The sequence below is a fragment of the Tenrec ecaudatus genome, chromosome 17 (assembly GCF_050624435.1).
Source record: "Tenrec ecaudatus isolate mTenEca1 chromosome 17, mTenEca1.hap1, whole genome shotgun sequence".
NCBI classification, from domain to species: Eukaryota; Metazoa; Chordata; class Mammalia; order Afrosoricida; family Tenrecidae; genus Tenrec; species Tenrec ecaudatus.
This window is the reverse complement of record NC_134546.1, coordinates 22,910,469-22,938,300: the sequence shown is the minus strand read 5'-3', so window position 1 is coordinate 22,938,300 and position 27,832 is coordinate 22,910,469. Positions and strand designations below refer to the sequence as shown.

The 27,832-nt window shown below is 51.7% G+C and overlaps 1 protein-coding gene across 1 annotated transcript in view; it reads right to left on the bottom strand.

Moving 5' to 3' along the window:
- Window positions 1-42: 42 nt before the first annotated feature.
- Window positions 43-27,832, bottom strand: part of EHD3 (EH domain containing 3) — a 39,897-nt gene continuing 12,107 nt past the window's right edge. The window contains exons 2-6 of the mRNA XM_075535600.1: window positions 23,497-23,673; window positions 15,993-16,090; window positions 6,847-7,259; window positions 5,952-6,116; window positions 43-2,128 (exon numbers count right to left, since the gene is read on the bottom strand). Coding sequence (XP_075391715.1) covers window positions 1,601-2,128; window positions 5,952-6,116; window positions 6,847-7,259; window positions 15,993-16,090; window positions 23,497-23,673 — 1,381 coding nt within the window. The 3' untranslated portion in view covers window positions 43-1,600. The remainder of the gene's footprint in view (window positions 2,129-5,951; window positions 6,117-6,846; window positions 7,260-15,992; window positions 16,091-23,496; window positions 23,674-27,832) is intronic.

The following is a 27,832-nucleotide window of genomic DNA, read 5'->3' as shown; positions in this document are numbered from 1 at the left end:
ACCTCTCCCTCAGCCCAAGGAATGAAGCTCTGGAACCAAGGGGAACAAAGGACAAATGTGCTATATTAGCATGCAGACGGATGACAATGCACTGCAGCAGGGAGCACATGGCGGATACGTACAATAGTCTCGATATAGTCTGATCATAGGTATAAAATAAGTTATACTTGAGTCTGTTTCCCATCACAGCGGGAGCACAGCATACAAAGAGCCTGATTCAGTGGCCACAGAGTAAGCCAGGGTGAGAGACCATGAAGGGAACTTGGGTGTGGTGAGGATCTGCTGGAAACTGCAGAGACCCCGGGAGTCCCCCCAGGGAACAAGACCTTGGACCCCTTCACCCTGGGCCAAGGTACCCTTCTGAGCATCCCCCCTGGTACGAGAGCTGGTGGTGGATTTGCATGGGATGACTCAGACTGCTGGGCGGGGAGGCTGAGCAGACAGGTGGCAGCAGCATCCAGCAGGCTAGCCCACGCACCGGCTGCCTCTGCTGGCTTCAGTGGCTTTAGGGACATGGGAGCCCACTGCCAAAAGGCACAGCTTCTGCGATGTGACAGATGGCTAGAATGCTGGCCCCCCAAATGCTGGCTGCCCCTCCCTCTGGTCAGCCTGCTCTGGGGGGCTGGGAAGGGGTCTGTAGGCGGGGCTTGCTCTCTGTGTCTTCCCTGGCTACACCTTGTCACAGCAGTGTGAAGCGTGGAAGCCTGGCTCCAAATCCTCTACCCCATCACATGTGACCTCTGTCACTGCAGGTGGGGCACCCACACTCAAGCTCCTCCTCTGCGGTGTGGGGGGGCCTAATGCATACTTCCCTGGGGGTGCTCGGGGATCCTGTCTATAAAATGCCTCCGCGAGTGCCTGGCCCAGAGGAGGGCTGGATCCACGGGAGGCTCGTACAAAAGAGTGGGCAGGTGGCCTCTTGCCGCCACCTGACTGGCTCTGCGTAAAGACGACGGGCCAGCTTCCTTTCCTACCAGTTTCTCCTTCCCTTCTGTCCCCGCTTGCTGAAATTCTTTGAAATAAAGAGCCGCGTTTTCCGTGGAAGACACAAGCTTAGGAAAGAGCATCCACAGGTGAATGTCTCCTCCCCTCTGGGACCCTGTTCTAGAACCGACTGCCTCGTCGCCCCACTCCCACCCCACCCTCCCCACGCCACCCCCGCAGCAGCCCTCCACCCCTGGGCTCCAGTTTCCTAGCCCTTGAGCAGATTTCATACAGGGAAGCAAAAGAGGGAGCAAGTGCACCATACAAAAGAGTGAATTGCCTATTAAGTGAAAAAAGCCTTTTCCATCTGCTCAGAGTCCGGATCAGGAACCCCTGGGGGTGGACGGGCCATCTGTGGGTGCGCTAACTGCCCCTGCAGAAGCCGGCAGGGCTCTGGGTAGTGGAAGGTGGGAGGGGAAGCAGGCATAGACTTGAAATGCGGGACCATGGGGCGGAGGGAGGTGATTCTGGGCTTGCACCAATCCCGAGACCCAGGAGATGTGTGCCTGGAAACCTGAAGACTGGCATCCTCTCACACCTCCAGTGTGATTCTCGCGATCTGTGCGTGAACATCTCCCCGTCCCTCCCGTTCCTGCCCCACGCCATCCCCATGCCATCATTCCACAATTTTCCTCTTGGAAGGGGGCAGGAGGTGAGCAGGCAGCTCGTTGGGCAGCTCGTGCCCCTCCAGCTTGACCTTGATGAGGTGGTTGGCGAGCGCGAACTCCTCGTCGTCCAGCATGCCATCTTTGTCGATGTCGGCCAGCTTCCAGATCTTTCCCAGGACGCTGTTGGGCAGCTTGGAGCGCACCATCTCCTTCTTGGCGTTGGCTCCCGTGATCTTGCCGTCCACCGGCGACAGGGTGTAGAAGATCTCATCGTACATGGGCTTGTCTCTGGCCACCACCCACTCGGCATCGTCGATGCCCTCGCCAGCCCCCTCCCCATAGCCATGCCCGAAGGGGCCGTGGAGCGTGCCCTCAAATGCTCCTCCCTTGACCATCTGCATCGGCTTCTGGCTCTCCTCCTGGCGCACCAGCACCATGAGCTGAGCAATGTCGTGCGCCAGCATGTCATCCACCACCTCCAGCAGCTTGCTTTTCAGGGGCTGGAACTTGCTGAAGTCTTGGGCCTGCAGCTGGTCCTGCGGAAAACGAGAGAGAAAACAGCAAGGATGACCCACCATGGGAGGATACTGGTTCTGCGAGCGCGTGGGTGCCTTAAAGTCAGACCAGATGCTCACAGATCAACGAAAGGTCTAGAGACTAAGTTGGTCTGCGTTAGAGGGCAGGGGGTGCGGGGATGGGAAAAGAGGCTCCCTGGGCTAGTGATGTGTTTTGGGAAGAAGGTGGGGGTAGCAGAGTACAGGGAAGAAAGAACACCTTAAAGGTGATTGGTTTGATCTGTTCAATATGTTTCCCGAGAGCGCCTAAGGGATGCCTCTTTCAGTGAGTGTTGGCGACCGGGCAGGGCTTCTTGAATGGCATGCCCCTCTGAGATGGAGGGATGTGGGTCTGGACTCTAATATAGATTATCCTTGTAAAAACACTTAATGCTTCCAACACCGCCTCATTCATTTCCCTGCTGAAGTAGCAAAATCACAAATATACGCTCCATTGAGAGGAAACAAAAGGAAGCCATGCACAGCCTGGACACCAAATCGGAACAGAAGCCCGGGTCCTCCCAAGGCAGTGGCCAGCAGCCAGGATGCACAGTGGAGTTACCTGGAGAGTGTTTTCCAAATCTCAGCCTCTCCCCTGCGGGATGGCACTCAGGAGCCAGAGACAGGTGTACAGATTTGGAAAAACTGTCCCTCTTGCTTTCATAGGACCACCCACACCATTCCTTTCAAGGTCCGGGTCTAGAACACTCAGTCTCCCCTTGCCTGAATTGAGAGCACCCCACTTTTGGCCCTGCCTTTGTTCACTCACAGTAAGTCACTGAACACTGGGGAGACACCAGTGCTCAGGAACTGTCACAGGGTCAAGCACATCAAGGTCACTGCCAAGAAATTCAGAAAATTTCCCAGCTACCTTTCAAGAGCAGGTGTTAGCAAAAACGCATCTCACTTCCCTTCTAGGACTTTTAGCACAGAGGTGAGCGAGGGTCCTCTAATTCCTCCATGTTTGGCCCAGTCTGTGCCCATCTAGGTGTGCTTGGTGCACTCTCAAACCAAAGCAACTAGCTGCTGTCAGGCTGAGTCCGACTCATGGTAACCCCACGTGTGTCAGAGAACTGTCCCCATCAGGTTTTCAGTGGCTGCTTTTGGGGAAGTAGATCACCTGGCCTTTCTTCTGAGGCTCTCCTGGGTGGACTTGACCTCGACCTCCAAATGTTTGGTTAGCAGCATTTGGTTAGCACATTAACCATCTGTACCATCTAGGGCTCTTAAGTTGTGGTATTAACATCTTGATCAGAAGGGGTGCTTCCATCACCCCAAGCACACACCCTCATAGAACAACCTTTACTTTATTGATTTAGTTCACTGATCCACAAGACACAGTGTAGCCTGGCTCACAAGGCAGAAGGGAAAACCCTATTCTAGGCTGAGAAAGGATTCCTTACATTAGAAAAATAAGTGGCCTGGTCATGTGGTCCCTGCAGAATCTCATCTTCCCAAAGGTTTGCTTATAGATGAGTAAAGTTGTAACAGGAGAAATGAAAAACTGTAGGATGTCAAGCCGCCACTGAGTCCCAAACACATATTAAACTAGGGCAATTCTGAAATCAGGGACTTGTTCCTACCCAACCCATTGCCAGAGTCCATCCCGAGGCTGCCAATCTTTCTCAGATCAGCCAACTTGCCAGTGCAGTATCTACCTGGCAGCACCACCCGGGCTGCTTGCAGTTGGTGGTTACAGCAATGCACAATTACCTGCAACAATACGTACTGTGAATTTCTTTCCTTGTGTTTACCAGGCAGGAATCTAAAACACCTCTTCTGCAGCAGAATAGTAATGATCTGAAAGCCCTTATCAGAGAGCCTGGTTTCCAACTGTGGCAGTTATATCATTTCATGTCAACTTGAAGATAAAGATGTGGGGATGGAGTTTAGCTTGCCAATCAGGTCACAGCCTGATGACCTCACTTGGAGGTATGGCTGAGATGAATATCTCTCTGGAGATCGGCCTCTCTTTGCCTTCACCTTCCTGCTGGCTCACCCGGATTGCTGCCAGAACCCTAGGATGTTTCCACTGCCATTGGGGCCACATGACTTTGCACCCACCAACTTGTGATATTCCTGCATTCTTGCATGTGACTATGCAAGCCTGAAGAGGGACTTATGGACAAGTACTGGACTTATGGACTTGAGTTGCACTGGGCTGGGGATGTTTTCTTGATATTTAATTACTTCTTGATATATAGCTCTTTCTTACAAATATGAGTGTCTCTGGATTTGTTTCTCTAGTCAACCCGGCACACACCAGCCTAAAAGTCACTGGCTGAAAACTCAGCCGGCATGAGATTCCCAGAGTATAAAGGTGTACTGGGACTATTCAGAACAGAGGCTTGACGGTCACAAAGAATTTAGGGCCTCAAAATTATCATCGTGATAATTATAATAGTAGCAATACCATCTATTACTACTTTTGCTGTATTTTCTGTTGTCTTTCAAGTTACCTAATTTAAAAAAACTTTTCATCTTAAGTAGTTAACTATCTCAAGTAGTTACAGAATCTTAGGAAATTGTAAAAATAGTGTTAGCACGTCCCTTGCATCTACCACCAAGGGGCCTGTTGGCATAATGGGTTACACATTGGACTGCTAAAGAAGGGAAAGGTCAGCAGTTCAAAATCAATAGCCACTCCTGGGGGAAAAGAAGAGGCTGTCTACTTCAGTAAAGATTTACAGTCTCAGAAACCCACAGGGGCAGTTCTATAGGGTAGATAGGAGTCAGAATTGGCTCTTGATGGCAGTGATTTTTTGTCTTATTTTTTTCGAGTCAACTACAATGGTGATGTCTTCTGTAACCATTGCAACTGCATGCTAACTGGCTTAGTGCTGGGCTCTGTGTTGAGTGCCTTGTAGACATTGGGGGTGGATGTTCACAGCAACCAGGCAGGTGGGTGATTGTATAGCTTCAGTTGACAGATGTGGGTGAGGAGACTCAGAGAGGAATTAGTTATATTGCAGTAAGTCATGTGTGGACCTTGGAGACAGCTCTTGACTGTGCAACTTGAAGCCATTGTGACCACTACATTTGAAAAAGGCTGAGAGCTTAGGCAAGTTCACTGCCTTTGTACACCTCAGTTCCTTCTCCCATAAAAAGATAAAACATGTCCCTCTGAGGACTGCTTGGGACAGAACACGAGAAACCATATGATGGCACCTGGCCTGAGGTAGGGCCCCTGTGCACCAGAGAAGCTGAGCTTCTGGGTGGATTTACATTGCATCTTTGTGGCTTATATTCCCTTGTGCAGAACTGCTCCTAGATGGAAGCTTTCGAAGTAAATTCAGCTCTTACAGTCAGCACACATAAGGGTCTGGAAAACCCATGCCAGGTGACAGATTGCACTTGACAAGGTGATGGTGGCGACTTCAAGCCTGTGGTGGCCGAGGTTGGGAAAGGCCATGTCTGGAAGAATCAGGCATCGCCTAGCATATCTGCCCCCCCCCCCCTTTATGAGCTCCCACCGATGTACTGCTGTTGAGTCCACTCTGACACAGAAACCCTATAGGATGGTCCGAGGCCGTAAATATTCACAGGAGCAGAAGGTGGGTTCGAACCACTGGCTTTTTGGTTAGCAGCCCAACTTATAACCCTTAGAAGCACTGAAGCATTGTATTTCTTCCAAAATCTGGATGTAATACATGTTGAATCAGACAGTTCAGAGCAGAGAGAAATCATCTATACCCTTTCTTCTGCTCTGGGAGGATCCAAGAGCTTCTCAGTCAGCTGACATGACTTTGTTCCTGGTCTTAGTGGTCAGGCGCCTCCCTCCCTCCCTCCCTCCTTCCCTCCTTACCTGCATCCTTTTAAGGTTGGGGAAGTCTCCAGGTGAGATCTGGTGCTCCCGCTCAATCCGGCCATAGATCTCAGCCAGGTTGTTCACCAGCTCCTTCTTCTTATTGTCCTTTCCAAACACGGAGGGCATCTCCTTCTTCAGGGCGCTGATGATGTAGGCATGGACCTGAAACCCAGAGCAGAGAGGGCGCTTGGGATCAACATGCTTCACCCATCCCCTCTATGTGGGTTTACTCTCGTCCCACCTCTTCCCAGGTAGCCCTTACTCTTCCCCTTCTACTTTTAGACTCGTTCCTGTCTCTACCCTCTTGGTCCCCCCTTGCTTGAAGTGCTTGGCTGCTTTCCTCCATCAGACAGGAAAGGAGAGGTTGTGGGCAGGTGAAGGTGGAGGTAGTCACAGGGTGGGGTGTGTGTGTGTGCAGATGACAATGAAGGTAAGAGCAGCAGTTCACCTTGACCGAACATCAGTTGGACTACTAACCTCAAGGCCAGCAGTTCTAAACCATGGGAGAAAGATGAGGTTTTCTGCTCATAAGTCTTGGGAACCAGCTAGAGCAGTTCTACCCTGTCCTGTAGGGTTGCTGGGAGTTGGAATCGACCCAATGCAGTGAGAGTTTAACCTCACAGGTGTGGGAATGGGAGAAGAGAGACTAATGACCTTGCTGGGCTTGAGTTTCCCCCAAGAATTGTTAGTCTGGCTCAGCCCAAGTCTATTATCCCAGGCAACACACAAACTGTCCTTGGGGTGCCAGAACTGGGATAGCTGATGTAGGTGATGCAAGTTACTCTGACAGGAGTAGGCAAATGCCCAGTTGTTGGAGGTACTGATTCCCTCACCTCTACTCTCAAATGGTTACTGCCCATGCTCCCATCTCCCCATCCAGGGGCAGCCTCACCTTGGCCAGCCTGGCTCTCTTGATGAGGTCATTGAGCTTGCGCAGGGCAGCATTTCGGGGAAGACTCTGGATGTCTCTGAATAGGTCCTGCTCCTCGGCCTCAAAGAGCTTCCGGTTGTCGGGGATGAGCAGGGGATGGGACCAGAAGGAGCCGATGTAGACCCTGATCACCTCTGGGGTGTTCACGATCTTGCCCAGGGACCACATGAGAGCCCCGTAGACCCGCATCAACTGCTGGGTCTCGATCTGATCGGCCTTGTTTAGGACCACCCGCATCTTGTCCTCGTGGTTCTTGAGGGCCTTGATGACCTCGGAGAACTCATCGGAGATGTCCAGTTTGTGGGCGTCGAAGAGCAGAATGATGCGGTCGACCCGCTCGGCAAACCACTCGAGGACAGCTGCAAAGTCATAGCCTGTCGGCAGATGGGACAGTCAGCGGGAGGGTTCTGTGCTGGGAGAGGCAGGCAGGTGCAGTCAGACAGCTTAGACCCGAGAGGCGGACATAGCTTCACATTCTAATGATGCATCTTTACCAGGGTGAAGCTACTGAGTCTCTTCGAGTTAGAGTGCTCTCCCACCTATCAAATGGGTATAACGGTACCGAACTGATAGAATTAGGGGGAGTAACTACACCCACACTCAAGCATACAGTAGATGCTCAGTATGTGCTAGTGATTATTGTTGGTAATATTCTTCTCATGAAGTGAGCCACGAGGCAGTTCCCCGAACCTTCTTTACTGTAATATCAGCCAGCAGTTACTGGAAACGAATCTTAGGCCAGGAAGACCCAGCCATTCCTGATCAGGCCAGAAAGTTACAGCACGGTGCAATGGCGGATGCTAATTCATTCATGCCTATAATGGGTCTCGAAGAATCTATGATTCTTGTCACAGAAACACAGGCCTTCTTCTCACTCCTGCTCATGAATCCACAGCTTTCCTTACACTCCAGCTGCGGTCCAGAACTCCTAACTCTTAAACCCAGAAGACAGCTCTTCCTTAGACTGTGACCTAGCTTCCAGCTGCTGGGTCTTGGCTCCCTGGTGCAAGGCTACTTCAGGTCAGGCTGGTTCCAGAAACCTCAGTATACTTACTCTGCCCAGAGTAGCTGTGGATTTGGGAGGGGCTAAGCAGAAGGAACTGGCACCAGTCTGCACACCAGCCTCAGATTCACCCACAGTAAGAGCTGGGAGGGGTCTGCCCTCCTCGTCCTCCATAAAAGAAGGAGATCATAGAGGAGAAAAGGCAAGGCAGAATGAATGCGCAGGGTCACAGAACCCACAGCAGCAGTGCAGTGATGCGTTCGAGGGGGGCTCTCAAGCTTGCCTTCTGCCATCTCTCTCGCCGACTTCGGCTCCCTTCCTCGGACTCCGGCATGTTCCACAGACCTGGCTCCCGAGAGCATCTGGCCTACAGAGCCCACCCGGAGAGCTGAAGCTCATCGTCCCCACAGAGTGTGAAGACAAGGCCCCGGGACAAAGGCTCCAGCTCCTGCCTGTCTCACCGAGGGAGGCTGGGTCTGAGATGGCTGAAGCTCTGGCTGTCTGTGATAGTGGTCCTCTGCCTTGAGCTACATGCTGGGCAGCCAGCCCCAGAGCGTGTGACCCAGCTAAAGAGGTGGCAGGAGAGGATGAGGCAGCTGGCCCAAGAAGCACTCGGACCACCCATCTCTGACAAGGATAGGGAGCGCTCGCGGAGCATCCCCATCCACCCAGCACTGGGCTCTGTGATTCATAACACGAATGCCTTCCATTCTCACAGAGGCAGACACTACCATCCCTCCTGGTTTCTAGAGAAAGGAGACGTGGCCTGCCCAAGGTCACTCCGTCTGTACATTCTGGGACTGGGATTCAAACCCCAGAGGCGGCTCCAGAGTTGTTGCTGTCGGACGCTCTTTAACTGGTTTACACGGAGGGGTGTGAGGCGGTGATTTTAGACAACACCTCCGTCTGAGCTGGGGAGGAGCCTGGGGGCAAAAGGGACCCTTTTTCCTCTCTGGCATCTTTTGAACATCTAGGGATATCTCGTTGTCGTTCTTGTTGTTGTTAGGTGCCACAGAGTCGGCTCCGACCCACAGCGACCCTCTGCACAACAGAGCGAAGCCCTGCGCGGTCCGGTGCCACCCTCTCCATGTTCCTGTGCCCGAGCCCATGGACGGAGCCGCCATGGCAACACAGGTCATTGCAGGGTTTTCTCTTTTTTCATGAGGGATACCTGGGGATTCCTAGGTGTGCCTATTTGGGGTATGTTAATGTATTGTCACTGGCGGTTCAGTGGTTGAATGCTTGCCTTCCAAGAGGGTGACTTGGTTTGATTTCTGTTCACTGCACTTCATGGGCAGTCACCGTCCCCCCTCTGCTGGTGGAGACTCTTGTGTTGCTATGATCCTAAACAAGGAGCCCTGGGGGCCTGTTGGACTGCTAATGGAAAAGTCAGAGGTTCAAAGCCACCAGCCCCTCCTCAGGGGAAAGATGAGGTGCTCTGTTCCCCTCAACATTTTAAAGGGTTGCTGAGTCAAAATCAACCACATGGCTAACCAGGTGTCACTGGAGCTTCCAGACTGAGACAGACTAGGGAGAAAGGCCTGGCAATCTACTTCTGAGAAACTGGTCAATGAAACCCCCAGGGCCATAGGCCCACAGACTGGGGCTGCCACCAGTCAGGGGTGGCTCAGTGGCTTATCACACGGCCACTACCACGCATGGCCACGGTGCGCCGGGGAGGCGTCCCTCCAGCATCTCGAAAGACCACTGTCATGCTTCCCTGGGGCTGCTAGAACAATCTAACGCACAAGCTAAGGTAAAACCATCCTCTGAACAGCCGTCTTTGGTAAATTAAGGGCTTCCCTGCGTTCCTACACCGAAGTGATTTTCTCCGACATTGGTCAGCTGCTCTTGAAACCACGACCTAGGCGTTTTCTCTCTCTTCCTCCTGGGACAAAAATTGTAGGCTCGGCAGGCAGCTTAGAGACAAACTGTCCACCTTCCTGATATTCAAACAGGGAAAGTGAGGCTCGCTGTGGGGAAGGCATGGCCCCGGAAGGAGGGTCTGTCCCTGTGTGGGGAGGATTTGAAGTCATGGCATAAACTGGCTTTTGCCTCTGTAGGCAGGGGAAGGTGCCCTCTTGGAAGGGCACGGCCCGGAAAAGGGCTGGCTGGGGTTCTGCTGCAGGCAGGGCATCCCTCCTGATTGGTGGTCAGTAGGAACTTTGAGAGATACAGGGACTTTCTCCAGTCCGCCCTGCCTATAGGACGCAGCTCTTGGGCCACAATCCCTAACTCTAACTCTTCGTTCAATGCTTGTTCTAGCAGGCAAGGATTTCATGTTGTGACTTCATTTCACCCTTACAGCAGGTGAAGTGTGGCCTTCTCACTTCACAGGGGAGGAGCACGCAGTTCAGGGGTGTGAGTAGAGAGTAAGACAAGTGGCCAGGGATGGGCCAGGTCTGGACTGGGTGCTCATAGCATGGCTACTCAGGCCCTAGGCTCACTGCCCAGTAGCATGGCTCACTGCCCAGCCTCCCTCTCCTCCCTTCCTAGGCGGCCTGCCTGCCCCAGCCTGCTCCTGCCACGGTGCCCCACTCCAGATGGGCTGCAGCCTCCTCGCTCAGAGCACTCCTCCCCACCAGGCCTGGTTCCTGTCTATATTCAATCTTCCCTTTGGTACAGCCCCCATGCAAGCCAGGCTGCCCTCCGTGCAGCAGCAGGCCTATCTAAGCTGCTGGGGGCTGAGGGACCAGGGCCACTAGATCTCCCTTCTCCCACCACCGCCCCTGAAAAATGGTGGCAGCTTGGCTGCTCCGGCGCAGGTGGGGGAACCTGCATGGTTTTGTTCTCACGGCAGTGGGGAAGGTGCGGGGCTCAGAAGTCCTTGGCATTTGGAGGATCCCGAGGCCCAAAGCCAGGGTGAGGCTGTGACATCGCAGGCCTAGCATGCGGCAGCTGGAAAGAGCATGTCACAGGCCTCTCCTGTCTGCACGGTACATTTTATCCTTCCACACTGAGCACGCCCGGGCTCACGCCAGCCGCTCACAATGGGCTGTGGAAGCCAGAAAGCTATCACCGTGCACACTACTGATGGAGGCTCAGAGAGGGTGAGGTCAGAGGCTCAGAGAGGGTGAGGTCAGAGGCAAGCCCACCACTCAGACCTTTCCACACTAAGTCCAGCCATCTAGCTGCTTCTCCTGTGTAGCTAGGGAAAGTGAGGGGCCAGAGAAGCAGCAGAGAAAAGGGGGTCTAGCCTCTCCAATCTCTGACTAGTCCTTGATGGCCACAGTGAGATAGCCTTTCTGTCCACAATAGCTGGGGAGGGGGCAGGCTAACTTCCCACCACCTAACCTCCCCGGAACCCCACTGCTGCCAGAACAGGACAGCCCTCGCCCACTTCTGTTTCTGCCAGTTGGGTATCCTAGGAGTTCTAATAGCACCTATGTTGATTCCTGCACCCCCTCCTGAAATCCTCAGCACGAGGTTGCCTCCCCACTGCATCAGGAGACCCCAAAAGCAGGGGCAGTGCCCCAGCCTGCTGCCTCTCATACCCAGCACCGTGCCTGGCACCCCAGCAGGTACTCTGTCTGAAATTGTTGAACCGAACAGACACAGGACCCTGGGTTCTCCATCTGGAAGGCACGGGACAGTTTGCTCTGGGCCTGTGACTGGGAATTGACCAGCGACTGCCGGGGAGTCATGAAGAAGACCAGATCAAATCGAATCAAATCAAAGGGTGCGAGTGGAACTGCTTGGCTTGGCCTTGGTTGCTCCTCTGTGCCGTCCTGCTCCCTCCCCACCCCCCAGTTTTATAGAGCTCTTCTTCGAAGGTCCAGTTTCCAGGCAATGGGATATGTTTGCCAGGGGTCACCCGAGGAGAGAGGGCCTGGGCAAGCTCAGCTCTAGTCCCTTGTCCAGCCAGTAACTTGCTGTGTGCCCTGGCTAAGCAGCTGCCCCTCTCTTGGCCTTGGTCTCTTTGCTCTTCAAGCCAGGGGATTGAACGGAGCCACCTCTGAGCGTCCTTTCTCTGTTCACAATTCACACCCGAGGGGTGAGGGTTGGGAGCACTGCCGGAAGGATGGAGGAGAGAGAAAAGAAGGGCTCTGCAGACACAACTAGCCAAGAAGGTTGGGGCTGCTGCTTTGACCTCCTGGCAGGGGGGCGGGGAGATGTCTGTGTGAGGTCTCCTGCCTGAGAACAAGCAGATGACGTCTGGGAACCCTTCCTATGACTTTACCCGCACCCAAACCCACCGCCATCCATTCAGTTCGGACTCACAGCAACCCCGCAGGGCAGAGGGTTTGTGAGACTGCAGGTCTTCCGGAGTTTGAACCACGGTCCTTAGGATGAACAACCCGGAGGGAGTCTCACCCATACAGCCACCAGGACTCCTTTTGACAAGCACAGAAACCTCATGCCCATCCTCTGCTGTGTTTGCAAAAGCTACACGATCTGGCAAGCTGCGATCACATTACAAAGTCAGCATTGCCAGGAACCTGCTCCCCAGGGTGGGCTGTGAGAGCCATCAGCACCAAGCGCTGCCTCCGGGCTGCTCCCGGAAGTTCACCCTCCCTGCAGCCAGCGAGCCAACACAGGGCTTCTGTAACCTACCGGATAGGGTGCAGTGGTTTCAGGAGTTTGGACTTGTGCACACACACAAGGGGTCCTGAGTTCTCTTCTAGAGGGGGCTTCTGAAGGTACTAGCTGTGCCCCACATGGAAATGGGATTGGGGTCAGCTCTGCTGCTAATTAGTTATGAGGCCTTGGGCGAGTCTGATGCTCAATCTTCTCAATGATAAAATGGGGACCATCATGCCTGTGGTTACATGTTGAGCTGCTAACCGCAAGGTCAGTAGTTCAAAACCATCAGCCTCTCCAAGGGATAAAAATGAGGCTTTCTAATCCTGGAAAGAGTTACACTCTCAGAAACCTGCAGGGGCAGTTGAAGGCTGTCCTCTAGGGTTGCTGTTAGTCAGATTTGACTCAACGGGAGTGAGTTCGTGGCTGAAGGAGGGGGCAATGACAGAACCAAGCCAATAAAGAGCGGCTGCCCTAACGTCCAGGGTAAATGTTGTGTCCAGTGATAGGCACCCATTCTCCCCACTTGGTCCCAAGGACATTCACCCCATCCCACAACAAGAGCTCCAGGGCCCCTGCAGCAGCAGCAGCAGCAGCTGGATCAACAAGTGTGTCCTCGTGGGTGGGGGGTGGGCACTAGACCCTGAGAGACAAGCAGAGCAAACATGCTGGCTTGGAGCAGTGCAACTGGGCAGCCTGCCGGGGTTTGTGGCTTTCTGCTCCCTGCTGATAGACTCCAGAGGGCCGGACATAAACATGTCTAAGTCATGCCAGGCAGGAAACCAATGAGGCAAACAAACACCAGAATCAAGGCAACTCCCTAATACCCCACCACTGGCTTCCTCCATGCTGAGTGGTGCCAGGGTATTGAGAATGGAGAATGTGTCTTTGTGCCTTCACCACGCTTTCTCCTTGGGGGCAACACCATTCACCACTGTCAGGAGGCCATTGAGGAAAACTAGTTATGCTCTCCTGCATCAACAGGTGGGGGAGTGGGGACACAGAGGCACAGCCACACAGCCAGGGGGTGACACACTCAGGCCTGACCCTGGTCCACAACTCCCAGTTCACATGTGCTTCTGGCCTCATGAGGCTGGAGCCCAGAAGACGGAGCATGGATCTGCTGTGATGGGTATGTGATGACCCAGTCCAAACAAGCTCTTTCAAGAACTGAAGAAATCTTAAAAGGCATCCATGTCCAACACATGGGAGGGATTCTGGTGGCAATGGAGAACAGAGGTCACATTCCACGCCTCCCAAAGGTCACTGCCAAAAGTGGCCGGTGCTCAGGCCCCAGCTGAGCACGAACCCATCCTCGGGGGGCTGCTCAAGAGTATGGGCACAGATGGCATGAGGTCCCAGTGTCCTCAAGGCCCCTCACTCAAGAAGCAAACTCACTGCCATTAAACTGCAAGGTCAGCAGTTCAAAACCACCGGAAAGATGAGGCTTTCTCCTCCTATAAAACACTGCGGTCTCGGAGACCCATGGGGCCGTCCTATACCCTGACCTATAAGGTCTTGATGAGCTGAGCACCCAGTGGGGCAGGGGCAGGCCCAGGATACAAGGCTTGGAGAGGCAGCCCAAAGTTGCAGCTTGGAAGACCCCCCAGCGAAAGGATGGGGTGAGCAGCTTGTGCTGATGACGGCATTTTCCCTGGGAAGCTGACGAGAATGCATTATGGAGCCTCTGGGTGTGGAATCAGAAAGCCAGCGTTCCAGTCCAGCTGTGTGACCCTGGGCAGATCCCTTACCACTCTGACCCTACTGTGCTCACCGCTGTTCCTGGAAAGCCCCCTCAAGGCTCGGCTGGGTGGTCTGTGATGTGGCACAGGGTGGGGCTGCTGGGTTTTCTAGCACAGAGGCGGCCGGGAAATGCAGCTCCCCAGTGAGGACACTTGGTCTTCCGGAGCCCCCACTTCTGCCTCATCTGAGTTGCTTCCCAGTAATGAGCCCTGACTGGGCACATCCTGTCATTTCCGGGAGGCACCTCTGTCCACTTGCCCTGCCCATGTCTGGGCGCCTTCATTCAGTGCGCTGGCCCGAAACCCTGGGCTCAGCATTTTAGAAGCCACACTAGGAAAGGAATCTGATCCTCACAAAAATTCCCCTGACCCACACACCCCACACCTGGACAGAGAGGGCCCCCTCCCCACCCAAACCCACCCTGTGAACGAGGACAAGGCATTGCCCGGCTCTAGTCTGGGGCCTGAGAACCCCTCTGTGTGAAGCCTTTGGGGGCAGCTCGTGGTGCAGAGCTCAGCACTTGGCCATGGCCGCAGGGCCCAGAGGATGCGTCTGTACGAATGTGGGACAGCTGCCCTTCTTTCTGAGGAGACACGGTGCTGCACCGGGCACGGTCTCAGAGAGTGGGCTATAGGGTGGACTTTAGGCTCCAGGTGCCTCTCTGCCTGGTGGTCTCATGCAGGCCGCGCTGCAGAACTGTCCCTGGAGGCCCGGGCTGGCCACAGGGAGGGGTCAGGGGCCAGCTTGGCTCCATGGCCAGGAGCCCCAGGTAAGAGGCTCATTCCAAAGCACTTTTGGTTCTTGGTGTTTGCTTGTGTGCTCCTGTGGGGGACTGTGAGAGGTGTGTGTGTGTGTGTGTGTGCGCGCACGCGTGCGCGCTCTGCCACAGTGGGCTCGGGTATCAGCACAGTCGTGAGGATGGTACAGGGCCAGGCACATGGTCTCCTATTTTACAGAGGTTTTCTGGGACTCAGAACGGACTCGATGACACCTAACAATAACGCGTGTGTGAAGGGTTGTATTCGCTGTGTGTGTGTGTGTGTGGGGGGATGTTGGCAAGGTGAGTATGTTTGTGTACAGTGAGTGAGGGTGTCTGTGTGTGTCCATGTAGGAGCACAAAGTTGTGACTCAGACACAACGCTGAACGAAGCCTGTGTTTCTATGATTGCTTATGAGATGGATATCAATACCACATGACTCACGGGGACACTGAGGCTCAGAGAACCTGCAACCTGTCCAACCCCACACAGGTTCTAAAACCCAGGAGCACCTGGAGCCAGCGATCAGGATGCACCGCCTTGCAGGTGCACGTGCTACCCCTCTCCCTCTAGGCGGGCAGCCTGAGACGCCTTCCCTGTGGGGACACGGGCTGCCCTTTAGGCCTCTATTCAGAAAGCCCACGGTGGGCCACGTCAGGGACTGATTGGGAGAGAATGAGTGATTCAGGAAAGGAAAGAAAATTAGATAGAAACACTACCTGCTCCTGCACTGAGTCCTGCCCCACAGCCACCAGCGGGTTCCCAAATTCTCTCTGGACTCAGTTCCTTTCTTGACCCTCGTCTTCCCAGGTTTACCTCCCATGTACCCAACCGAACCCCCCAAACCTGCTGCTAGGGAGTTCTTTCCAACTCACAGGACAGGACCATTGGTTCCTGTCTCCTAAGTGACAATGAGCTATGATTCACCCATTGGCCCCTGCCTAGGACTGCCCCACATAGCACATGGGACAGTGCTAGCTCTTCAAGGGACAGTAAGGTCTCAGGTCCCTTTTCGTTGCTGTGGCAGGGAGCCAACATACCAGAATTTACCACGGGGCACCCACCAGGTCTTACATACTCACCTCGGCTGATCCTCTGCTTCTCCCCGGAGAGGATCCCCGGCGTGTCGATGACGCTGATGCTCTCCAGCACAGGGTTGGGCAGCTGGGCACACACAAACCTGCACAGGTGGAGAGGGGACCCTGAGATGAGCCCCTGCCCTCTGGGCATCGTGCATACACCTCTTTTCCTCTACTCGTCAGCCTTCCCTGACACCTTCCCACATGTCCATCCCCATTTTTCTCTCTCCTAGTTGAGCCATTTCTTGGTGGAAGCATTCCAGTTCACTGTGGGTCCACTCAGCCCCTGGAATGAGGCTTATAACCCATCCGGAGGTGGGACCTCCAGGTCTCTCGTATCCCTAACACATCACACCCAGAGTGCCCTCAGTGTGTTTAGTAAAGGCTGATCGACCAATAAGACAACTCCATATCCACCGGTCCCACCTGTGTGACCACAGCCTCGGTTGGATTCTTGTGGTCCAAGTCCTTCGCTGCCCTCCTCCAGTTACCTCTCTGTCTTGAGTGACTAGTTAACTTGACCTCTACTCTGAGACTGAGCTTCTTTAGACAGCCATGGAGAAGTCTCCTGACTCTTGCTTTTCCTGGGCCTTTGGGAGAACTTCTAGGGTCTTCCCCTAAATCAAGAGCGTGTGCAGAGGCGGATGTGGGGATTCCACTGCTGCATCAGTCTGCATTGGCTGGTGACCTTGGGCAAAGCCACTGCACTTCTCCATTTGCAGATGGGGAGTTGTTCAATGAGGAGTTACTGAAATTCTACTCTGAGCAAGATGCTGAGTACCACGGACCAGAGGCTCACAAGCCTTTCTAAACAACAGTGTAGATGCCCAGGCCCCAGTCACGCATCTGCAGCAATGGGTCTCGGGAATATGGACTTAGAAGCAGATCCCTGGGGTATTATGAAGTAGACAGGGCCCTTTGGTTGGGAGGTGACACCATGCTGTCCGGACCTTGGTCTCTACTGTCCAGCAGCACACGGTCTGGCCGAGGAGAGAGGCATGTTACTCAGGCAACTCCAATAGGAGGTGCATCAGGACCAGCACATGAGGAAGGTCATATGAAGGGCTGGGGGGATCCAAGGCAGAGAGATGGCTTTCAGGGATGGCTTCCTGGAGGAGGAGGCTCTGGAGCTGGTCACACCACCCAGGGATATATATTGGGCATGTAAATGCATCGATGCCAACTTGATTCCAACTTGTGCCTATCTTGTGTGTTACAGTGTAGACCTGCTCCATAGGGCTTTTTTGGCTGTGAATCTTATGGAAGAAGATCAGCAACCAACCTTTAGGTTAATTTCTTCTTTACATTTCTATTGGCATCTAATCCACATATCATATAATTCAATGGTTCAGTCATTCAATCATATCAAGAAGCATTGCACAACCATTACCACAATCAGTTGTTGAAACCCCTTCCCCCGTGGTTAAGTCACCTTTAAATGAGTTGTGTAATCAGTTCCAGAGCTCCCTCGCCCTTCCTGCCTTCATTGTTTACTCCTGAAATCCACTCACCTTCCCTCTCTCCCAACCCGACCCCTACATCAATCAGCTTTGCATCCGTTATTATCTCTCTGCAGCCAATCCTTCTGTGCTCCCCAAACTGGATGAACACACAAATAATGGGTAAGAAAGACGACCACCCTCAATGTTTAAGAAGCCAGGGAAGAAATGTTTGTTACGGAGCACTCCAGAGGTCCTTGCACCCAGAACTCATTCAGGTCAGGTTAGTAGGGAGGCCGATAGACCAAGTATCAAATTCGATCCGGCATAATCAAGATGACAATGATCACTGTCTGATGGTAAGGCTGTTTGAGGCCCTTGCTGGTGGCTAGTGGGAGTCTGCCAGTGGCTTCATCTAACTCAGTGGTTCTCAACCTGGGGGTCTCGACCCTTTGGGGGTTGAATGACCCTTTCACAGGGGTCACCTAAGATCATTGGAAAAAGCATATTTCCGATAGTCTTAGGAACGGAGACACCACTCTATCCGTCTCCAGGTGGGTCTGCCCACATGCAGATATGCCCACATACCAGTACATGGTGTGAAGACTGTTACCCATGCTACACCATGCTTCGAGACAAAATTTCATTTATTTGTAATTAGAAAGAAATCTTTCACAAAATATACATAATTGCATATTAATCACTATGCTTTAATTATGTGCAATTTGTAACAATGAAAGTACATACTTCATATCAGATATTTACATGATGATTCATCACCACAACGTGAGGAGCTGTATTAAAGGGTGGCAGCATTCGGAAACTTGAGAACCACTGCTCTTACTAGTTCCTCTGCAGATGGGTGTGGGCTCCCACTGTCCTCCATAGCCTTCTGCAAATTGGGTGTTCATCATTTTAGCTCTGGCTATGAACACCACCACCACGTCACTGAGGTGAGAAATGGGAACCTGGAGGGAACAAGGGAGGTGGAGGCCAGGGCCCAAGGTCCTTGCAAGTGACACGAGGAAATCTGGATCTTATCCTGAGGGCGGTAGAAAGTCCAGGGAACATTTTCTGCGTGAGAATGATGAAATCAGAGATGACCATTAGAAACATCCTCCAGTTGACAGGGCGTCCACTTCCGTTCAGCAAATATTTGTGGAGAGCCTGCTAGGTGTCCTCGTCCTACGCAAGCATGTGCTTTCAGTTATGTCTCAGGCGTGGCCACATTCTAGCACGTAGATTTGGCAAAGCAGTGTGCTAACATCAGTTCCACGGTGCGGCTTGAGCCACGTTTCTGCCGGTTGGCACATCAAGGTGGGGAAGTGCATGCGGCCTGTGTTTGGAGCCCTGGCTGAGGCGGGCTCACCATCCTGCAGCATGCAGGGCGTGGGAAAGGGCAAGGACAGAGAATGAGACTGAGAGTGGGCGACACTAAGACCACAGGAGCCAGAGGAAAAGGAAATAAACAGAAGCGGCCTGAAAGGGCGGAAGGAAGGGAGGGAGGGAGGAAGTCAGGGAGGCAGGGAGATGAGAGGAGATGGCATGGACAGTGGCGAGTGCCAAGCACATTGGGTAAGTGGAGGATGAACCTTGCCTGCGGCTTTGATAAGTGGGAGGTCATGAATGGCTGTGTCAAGGGCAAGTGTGATGGGCGGAAGCTATGTTGCCATAGGTTGGAGGGCAGGAAGAAGTGAGGTAGGGAAGTCGGGGTGCTTGACTGAGAGAGGAAAACAGGAGAAAGTGACAGGAGGAGCCACTGTAGAGTTTTTAGGAGAACCGTCTCAGTGTCCAGAAGGAGACAGGATCTCTGATGCACCTGAAGGCAGGCGGGTCCAGGTAAAAGGCGCTTAGCCTGAGGTCAAAGCGGCAGCATCCTGCCCACACTGGAGGGGAGGAGGGAAGACAAATGTAAAGGGACTAAGCATATACCCAGCTTTTCAAACACATCAAGCGCCCTGGTGACGTAGTGGTTACACCTTGAGCTTCGATCCTCAAGGTCAGCAGTTTGAAACCACCAGTCCCTCCTCCGGAGAAAGAGGGGAGCTTTCTGCTCCCATAAAGAGTTACAGTCTCAGAAGCTCACAGGGGGCAGTTCAATAGGGTCACGGTGAGGTGGCACTGAGTCTGGCTGTGGGTTTGGTCTGTTTGTTTAAAAGCGTGGGTGGCATCATGGCAGTCCATCTTCTCTCCAGTGGGAAGCAGGATCACCTGCTCCGGACAAGAGTGTCTTTGCTGATTGGGAAGGGTGCGGGATAACGACAGAGGAGGCGGGAGCTTCAGCTGAGCAACCGGATACGTGATGCAGCAGCCCCTTCTCCAAGATTGCAGGGGGGCAGGGAGCTGCTCCACTGCCCAACACACCTGCCTCCTGTCCAGCACACTCCCCCGGTCAGCAGGTAATCTGCACTGTCATCTCATTGCACAGCGCCCCTGGAGAGAAATCACAAAACCTCACCATGTTATCCAGGCTCGGGTCATACGGTGTCTGCATTCTAAGCCACATTCTTTCCATCCTCCCTGCATACCTGTGTGGAATGTCCCTTTCTATCATATCAATGTGATTCCATCTATCCCTTAGCTGGCTGTCGGCTGTCAGCCTGTACCACTAGCCCTCCTGGCCTGTGTTATCGCCGGTTCTTTGTGGCCTGGGTGACTCGGCTTTACATTCCTCCGCAGAGCGGAGCCCACACCAGCAGGAGCTTCGTGTCGCAGAAATCCAATGTGAAGTCACCGGGGAGGCCGACCAGGGCAGCAGCCCTGTTTCTTTACCTCATCAGAGGCCATCTCCCCGGCCCAGGCCTTGAGCCAGGTCATTCTGGAGACGCAGAAGCAGGCCTGAGCCAGTTTCATCAGGCTAAACACGCTCCCCACTGAAATCACACTTGTCAAGAGCGCGTCCAGATGGTTTCTAGTGTGCATGCGATCCGTTTCTTAACACCTTCATACATAGTTCATGTAAAGGTGATTTTTTTTTCCGTAAAAGAAATGTATACGCAGAACAAGGAAAACAACAGCTTGTTTGGCCAGGCACCCAATCAAATATTAAAGTCTCCTTTCCTCCCCCATGCCCACCCCCTTGGTTCCACTCCCTGAATGTGAGCACTGCGTGCAATGACAGGTCCGAACACGCTCCCTCTTGCTCCCGAGTCTCTTCACACACTTGCGTGAGGAAATGAGAGCAAGGAGATAACGCAATTTGCATTTTCTCATTTTCTAGGTGAGGATAAGATTCAAAGCGGTTAGGTGTTACTGCCCACACATAGTAAACCATGCCACCTCTTGTGCACACATGCACGTGTATGCACTTACACAGCACACACACACAGCCCTCCAGGTTTCAACACATTGAAAAATGGAGTTGGCAAGACTTGCTGCAGTTGATTCATGATATAAAGTCTCCGAGTGCTCAGGAATGCACCCAGCATCTGATGACAGTGGCATAACTTCTGTTTCCCTAACAGATGACATGCTGTTTACATATAATGCACAGTATTTCTATTAGAGCCACCATGGCACGATTGGTCCCAATGGGGTTCGCCAGCATTCCTATTTCCCAGTGATCCCAATTAGACCCCAGGCTTTTCTCCGATAGGATTCTGCTCCTCAGCTCCAGGTGCTAACTCCACTGCAAACACTCACTCTCTACTCACCCCCTGCCCTTTCCTCTGTGCACCGATGCTGACTCACTGTTCATACTTATGCTCCCGCCTCCTCCTCCCCACCTCATGTCTGCACTTTCTTACATCTTGGCCCCATGCCTTTCTTTCTATCCTGGTCCAGGGCCACCTCACTCAGCTCCAGGTATGACAGACACCATTGGAGTCTAGAACCTTCTGTCTCACTGAGCCTTAACATCACCACCTTGATCTTCTGGTCCAAATTCACAGTTCTGTTGCCTGACTGTTATAAGCAAAGACTGGAGGACTTACCTACCTGCCAAGCCAATGTCCCAACAAGGCCTTTCCACCACAGCTCTGGGAGCCCACCCTGACCACTCACCACGACACACTTTATTCACACGCTCCTTCCTGCTGCGTCAGAGAGGGATGTGGAGGTCAAACCATCCCAGGACAGGGCAGAGACAAATTTACAGTTTTAATTTTTAAATGTTGCTCAGGGTACAAAATGTTGAGAATTACGTGGCCAATGAGCTTGCATTTTTATATCTCAAAAGTGGCAATGCTCGAGACCCACTGCTATCCAGTGGGGTATAGGTAGTGGGGTGACCCTATAGGGCAGGGTAGTACTGCCTCTGTGAGTTTCTGCGACTCTAACTCTTGATGAGAATAGAAAGCCCTGTCTTTCTCCTGAAGAGCAACTGGTGGCTTCAAACTGCTGACCTTGTGGCTAGCAGCCCAGTGCATCACCACCACACTACCAGCGCTCCCTCAAGAGTGACAATAGTGGAGGTCTGTTTAAAGGGTAGTAACATGTTCCCACTGCCTTAACACACTGCCATTTGGTATCTGCAGGGCGGACACTAAATGCTTCCCAGGAGTCCCGTGGTGAAGGAGCTTGCTCGTGTTGCGAACCACAGGTCTGTAGTTAGAAAGCATCAGCTGGAGAAAGAGAAGGCTTTCTGCTCCCTTAAAGATTTACAGCCTTGGAAACCCAAAGGGACAGCTCGACTATGTCCTACAGGGACACTATGAGTCAGAAATGACCTGACCGGTCCCTTATCTTACAGATTTCTCTTCCCTTGACTGGAAGAGGGCATTGCCATTATCCTATTTTGTGAGATGCAGAGAAATTAGGGAACAGCCAGCATCCCTGGTGCTAGAGGCAGGATAATGACCCAGAGACGGTGATTTTTATAGGGGTAGAAAGGGTCTTTCTCCCAAGGAGCAGCTTGTTTTGAACTGATGACCTTGCAGTTAGCAGCCTGACACATAACCACACACACCCATAGGATTATGAGGCTCTGAGTTGAAATTGGCTCGATGGCAGTGAGCTTGCGGGGAGAGGCAGGATTTGAGAACCCAGGTCTCTCTGAAGCTCAAGTCCTTATGCTGTATCTCAAATCTGAATATCTCCAAATAGAGGAAATAAATACACATTGTGCATCTATAAGCATAATAAACACAATCAGAGGATCAACTTGAAGTCCAGTTATCCAGAATAATTACACGAAGGCCTAGATCAGCCTGCTGGTTAATCTCTAGAGCATTCACCAATCTTTTAAAAATTATTTTAAATCAGTTTCTTGGGGGCTCGTACAACTCTTATCACAATCCACACATCCATTCATTGCATCAAGCACCTTTGTACATCTGTTGCCATCATCATTCTCAAAACATTTTCTTTCTACTTGAGTCTTTTCTCTAATCTTCACGATGATCCATGAAGTCTTCAGGCTTCCATGTACCCCGGGGAAGGGACACAATGAGTTTAGTCGGAAAAGCAATGCTCAACCCCAGGGCTTCTGTATTTAAGGGCAAGGTTCTTTCCAGGAAGTAAAAGCCATTTCCAGAAAAAGGGAAGAGTCTTGCTCCACTTCCTTCCGAACTCACACCAAATGCACTGCTGTCCTGTTGACTCTGACTGGCAGCAACCCCAAACGACAGAGTAGGACTGCTCGGTATGGTTTCCAAAGCTACGGACATGGACACAGACAGACAGCTCTTCCCTGTGCAATGGCTGGTGTGTCTGAACTGTTGAGCTTGCAGTTAGCTGACCAATATCCCACTGTGATACCTCCTTCCAGTTGGGTGTAAAGCCCAGCCACAACACAAGCAAATGCTTGGAACTATGTAGCGCCCCCCACCCCCCACTTTCACTGGAAGAGGAGAGTGTGGATCAGGGAATGTGATCCAACCCATCATTTCACTTTCTCCCCTGTTCCTTGATCAAGACTTAGCCCAGCATTTGCAGCTCCCATGTCCCTAATCAAAGGTGACTGGCACAGTCCAGTTCCCAAGAAGAACGAGACAATCCAAAGAGACACTAGGTATGGGAAAATGCACCAAGCTTCCCAGACCCGCCCTGCTCCAGCATACGTTCACTTCCCACAGTCCAAGAAGAAGAAATGAGAACGCTCCTGAGGTGGTGTTCCCATCTGCACTCACCTGTTCAAGAAGGCATTACCAAAGGCGTTGAGTTTCCTGAAGGGCTTCTTAGGATCCACCACCAGAGCGTTCCCAGGGACGATCCCTTCCACCTCTCCTTGCATCACTGCGATGAAGGAGTCCGTGGTGGGCTCGGGTCCAATTCTCATGCCCGGGAAATCCTGTTCCAGCAGGTACCTGGCAGAAGGGAGTGCAGTCATCAGGCAAGATTCTTTCCGACGCAATGGAAACACACAGACACACCATTTGGACTCCCGAGTCAAGCCTGGGACCAGAAGCACTAGATGGTGCCCAGCTGCCTTGATCTATCACTGTGTACAGGCTCATCATAGAAGGTGCTGGCAGCAAAACTTAAAAAATAAAAGAGAGAGACCAGGCTCATTGGTCAGACAGAGACTTTTGGAAGCCCTCTGACGACGGTCCAGAGTATGGACTCTTCAGGTCTGGAGCTCACCTCACCCAGGGGTTCAGTTTTCAGCTCAAAGATAGAAGATAGAGCAGTCCCACTAGGGAGGTGCACACTCCTTAGACGAATCAACCATTCGAGATCAGAAGGGCGGCCTTGGCCAAGGACAAAGTTGAGATGGCAAGAAGGGCTAGAAAGGAGGAGGAGCGGAAGCAGGAAACACCGGGAGGAAATGGATCCACGGTGTTGCATTGTGGGACTGCAATCAATACCAAGAAGCAAAAATGCGAATCATGGAGTGGAACATCAATTTTCTCACAAATCACCAGCTACAGTCTTGGAAGCCCACAAGGGGTCGCTGGTTTGATTTTGTTTGGATTCTTCTGGAAGTCTTCCACACAGATTCTCTTTATGATTTAGTTAGTTTATTGTGCCAACCTGGCTGATAAGCACATGTGGGGTTAATTGAAGGGCGGAGGGATAAATGGCTCAGTGAGCCTCGCCTTTCGAGTTCTTGGGTTTCTGGCTTTGTGATGGTTGGATCAGGGTGCAGCTGACTTAGCAGTTCCCTGCTTCAGCTGGCAAGGCTCACTTCCTGCAAAATATCTCTGAGGAGAAGCCACATGGGTGTATCCCAGTGTAGCCCTGGGTGCTGGAGCAGGCGTGTGGAGACCCCTGCCAGTGCTGAAATGCTTACACATTCACTGACTCGGCTTTCCTCCTGCAGTCGGCATCATTGTGTCTGTTTAGTGAGATGGAGGAAGACTTTGTAGATTGGTGTTGGACATATGGGTTAATGAGTTAAGGTTGGACTTGTGGGCTTGGGCAGCACTGGGTTGGGATGTTTTCTTGATGCGCACTTAACCTTTATATAAAGCTCTCTCTTATACATGAGTTTCTGTAGATTTGTTTCTCTAAAATACCCAGACTAATACAATGATGTCTACACAATCATACACACCCCACATGGTCCCTGAGGGTGTAAACAGTTAAGCACTTGATGACCAGATGAGGCAGCTTGAACTTAGGCCAAGGTTCCTGGGAAGGATGGCCTTGACAATCGGCTTCTGAAACCCCCATGGATCAGTTCTCGGCACACAAAGGGTCACCACATCTGTACTAACACAACTGTTCACAGCAACCGTGTGTGTGTGTGTGTGTGTGTGTGTGTGTGTGTGAAGGGCATTTCAAAAAGTTCATGGGGAAATTTCATCATGTTTTAATTCTATATATCCAACCTTTTAAAGCCCCTGTACCTTTAAATTCCATTTTCCCACTAAAATTTAACAACCCCGCCCCCCGCATGTGTGTGTGTGTTTGGATATACACATACACATATCCCAAACCAAACCCTCTCCCATTGAGTGCATTCCGACTTTACGTCAGAGGAGACACGCTCCCGCAGCCCTCTGCGTCTGGAAGTCTGCCTGGAAGTCAGACCCCGTGTTCCTTGCAGAGTGGTCTGGTGTTAAGCGCCAACGTTCCAGTTAGCAGCCCGGGCTTCAGTCATGGTGCCACCGGGATGACAGCATTGCCTGCAGGGTTTGAGTTTACAGATGCATGGGTTATTATTTTTGGATGTAGTTAAACGTGTCTCTGTAAGCAATAGGGAGCAGTCTGAATCCACCAGCCACTCTGCAGGGGACAGATGAGGCTTTCTACTCCTACGAAGTGTGACAGTTTCAGACACCCATGGGGGCCGTCTGACGCAGTCTTGCAGGGTCGCCATGAGGCCGGACACACTCGAGGGCAGTGAGTTTGTGTTGTTGCCCTGCAATCCGGGGGTGGCTGTGGAGAGAGTTTCTCAGGAATACACTTGTCTTCGCCTTCCAGAGTAAAACCCGATACAGGCGCTGTCTCTGAGAAAATGCATTGGGGTAGTTAGTCAAGGCTCGGAGGGTGACAGTGACTATTTTTTAGAATTCTGATGAGATTGTCTAAATCAGCGGTTCTCAACCTGTAGGTTGCGACCCCTCTGGGGATTGAACGACCCTTTCACAGGGGCTGCCGGATTCCTAACAGTCGCAAAATGACAGGGATGAAGGAGCAACGAAAATATTTTTTATGGTTGGGGGTCGCCACCACATGAGGAACTGTATTAAAGGGTTGTGGCATGAGGAAGGTTGAGAACCACTGCTCTAGAGAGACCTCTTCAAATGACGTGGGAAGGTCGATCACAGGGGCAGCAGGGAGAAAATGGGAAACTGCACTGTCGAGAAAAACAGGCAGAGAAAGCACTGACTCACTCTTCCAGAGCAGCAAGGGCTCCTGGGACGACATCCCTGGGGAACCTGCCTCCATCTCCAGCCCCGGTCTTGCCCGGTCAGACTTCTAGTTGAGACTACCACTCAAAGAACCTTTCAAAGGACCACGGTTCTAGTCCCATCCGGAGCGATGCCAATCCATGAGAATCATCTGGTGGGGGGGGGGGGGGGTCGGGGAAGACATGGAAACACCACCCTCAGAAGTGTATGGCTCTCAATGGAAGACAGAGCTTCACTTTTCTATGTTTCTGATTAACAAAGGTTTCTATTATTGTGTAGCAATCTGTTTGCCTTACCCTCATTTGTACAGGCAATCCCTGAGTCATAAATGCCCACCTCACCCACCATCTGTAGGTATGAACCAATCCCCCTGCCTGACAAATTCAAGGGATATATATATATATATATATATATATATATATATATATATAACGGTGCATACTATTTTTATTTATTTATTTTGAGATATGTACCCAAACATTATTATTACTGTATTGTTATGCTAAGATTATATTATGCGTGTGTCTGGAAATGTTTCTTATACATAGAAAAGGCACACTACAGATCCCTAGCCATTCGAGAAAGGCAAATTCAAAAAGCAATGAGATACCACCTGGCAGTGACACTGAGCAAAGTTCGGAAAAACAGAATATAGCAAACACTGGAGAGGGTGTGGCAAGACTGGAGTCCTTGTCCACCGCAGAAAGGAAAGAAGCTGTGCAACCACCGTGGGACACAGCATGGCACGTCCTCCAATAATTAAGCGGAGAGATAAGCACGTGACCCAGGAATCTCTCTCCCCAGTCTGTAGTGGAAGAAGTAAAGCAGGCAGCTGAACGCCCACGTTCGTCATTGTGCTGTGCACAACACAGTGCCCATCAGTGGGAGATGGATACATAAGCTTTGGTAGCTACATAAAATCAGATCCAGTGCATCTCTAGAGAATAACAATGAAACTGTCAGACACCTTGCAACATAGTTGAACTTGGAACATATTATGCTGAGTGGAGTCAGTCAGTCCCACAAAGACCAATACTCTAGGAAACCACTATGATAAAAGATGAAAAGAAGAAATGATTCTTTTCGCTCCCAAAGAAGGAATTTTTTAATGGTTACAAAGAAGCTGGGACTAAGGAGAGGGGAAGCAGAGGGGTGGTGGTAAATAAATAAGGTTATTTAAAAAAGATACACTATCTGCTGTACAGTAAGATACACATCTGATTGTTATTAGATAGGCATCTTACCTGCCTGTTCGAATTCACATCCAAATACGATTTAAAGACAGATTAAGGAATGAAACTTGTCCGTAAGCTGGGGACTGTCTGCATATACTTGTATATAATCTTATTTTTAAAACCTGAAGCAGAGTTCGCACTTTTTATATTTAATATACTTTGAAGCTATCAACACCATCCGCTTCATTCCTCCCTCAAGACTGTGTGGGATCCCGTTACATATTTCCATGAAAATGTTATTGATAACCTTTGGCAAGTTTCATTGCCTTGATAGGAAAAACAAAAATGTTGCCAGGGTGATTTAGACATGATCCCAAGCAGAGAGGTGAAGAGGAGGCAGAGGGCTCCTTTATGTATATGGAGGCGCATGGGAAGGGTGGCACTGAGCTGTAACATGCCCTGGCGCTCCTGCTTACTGTCCTTGCCAGACA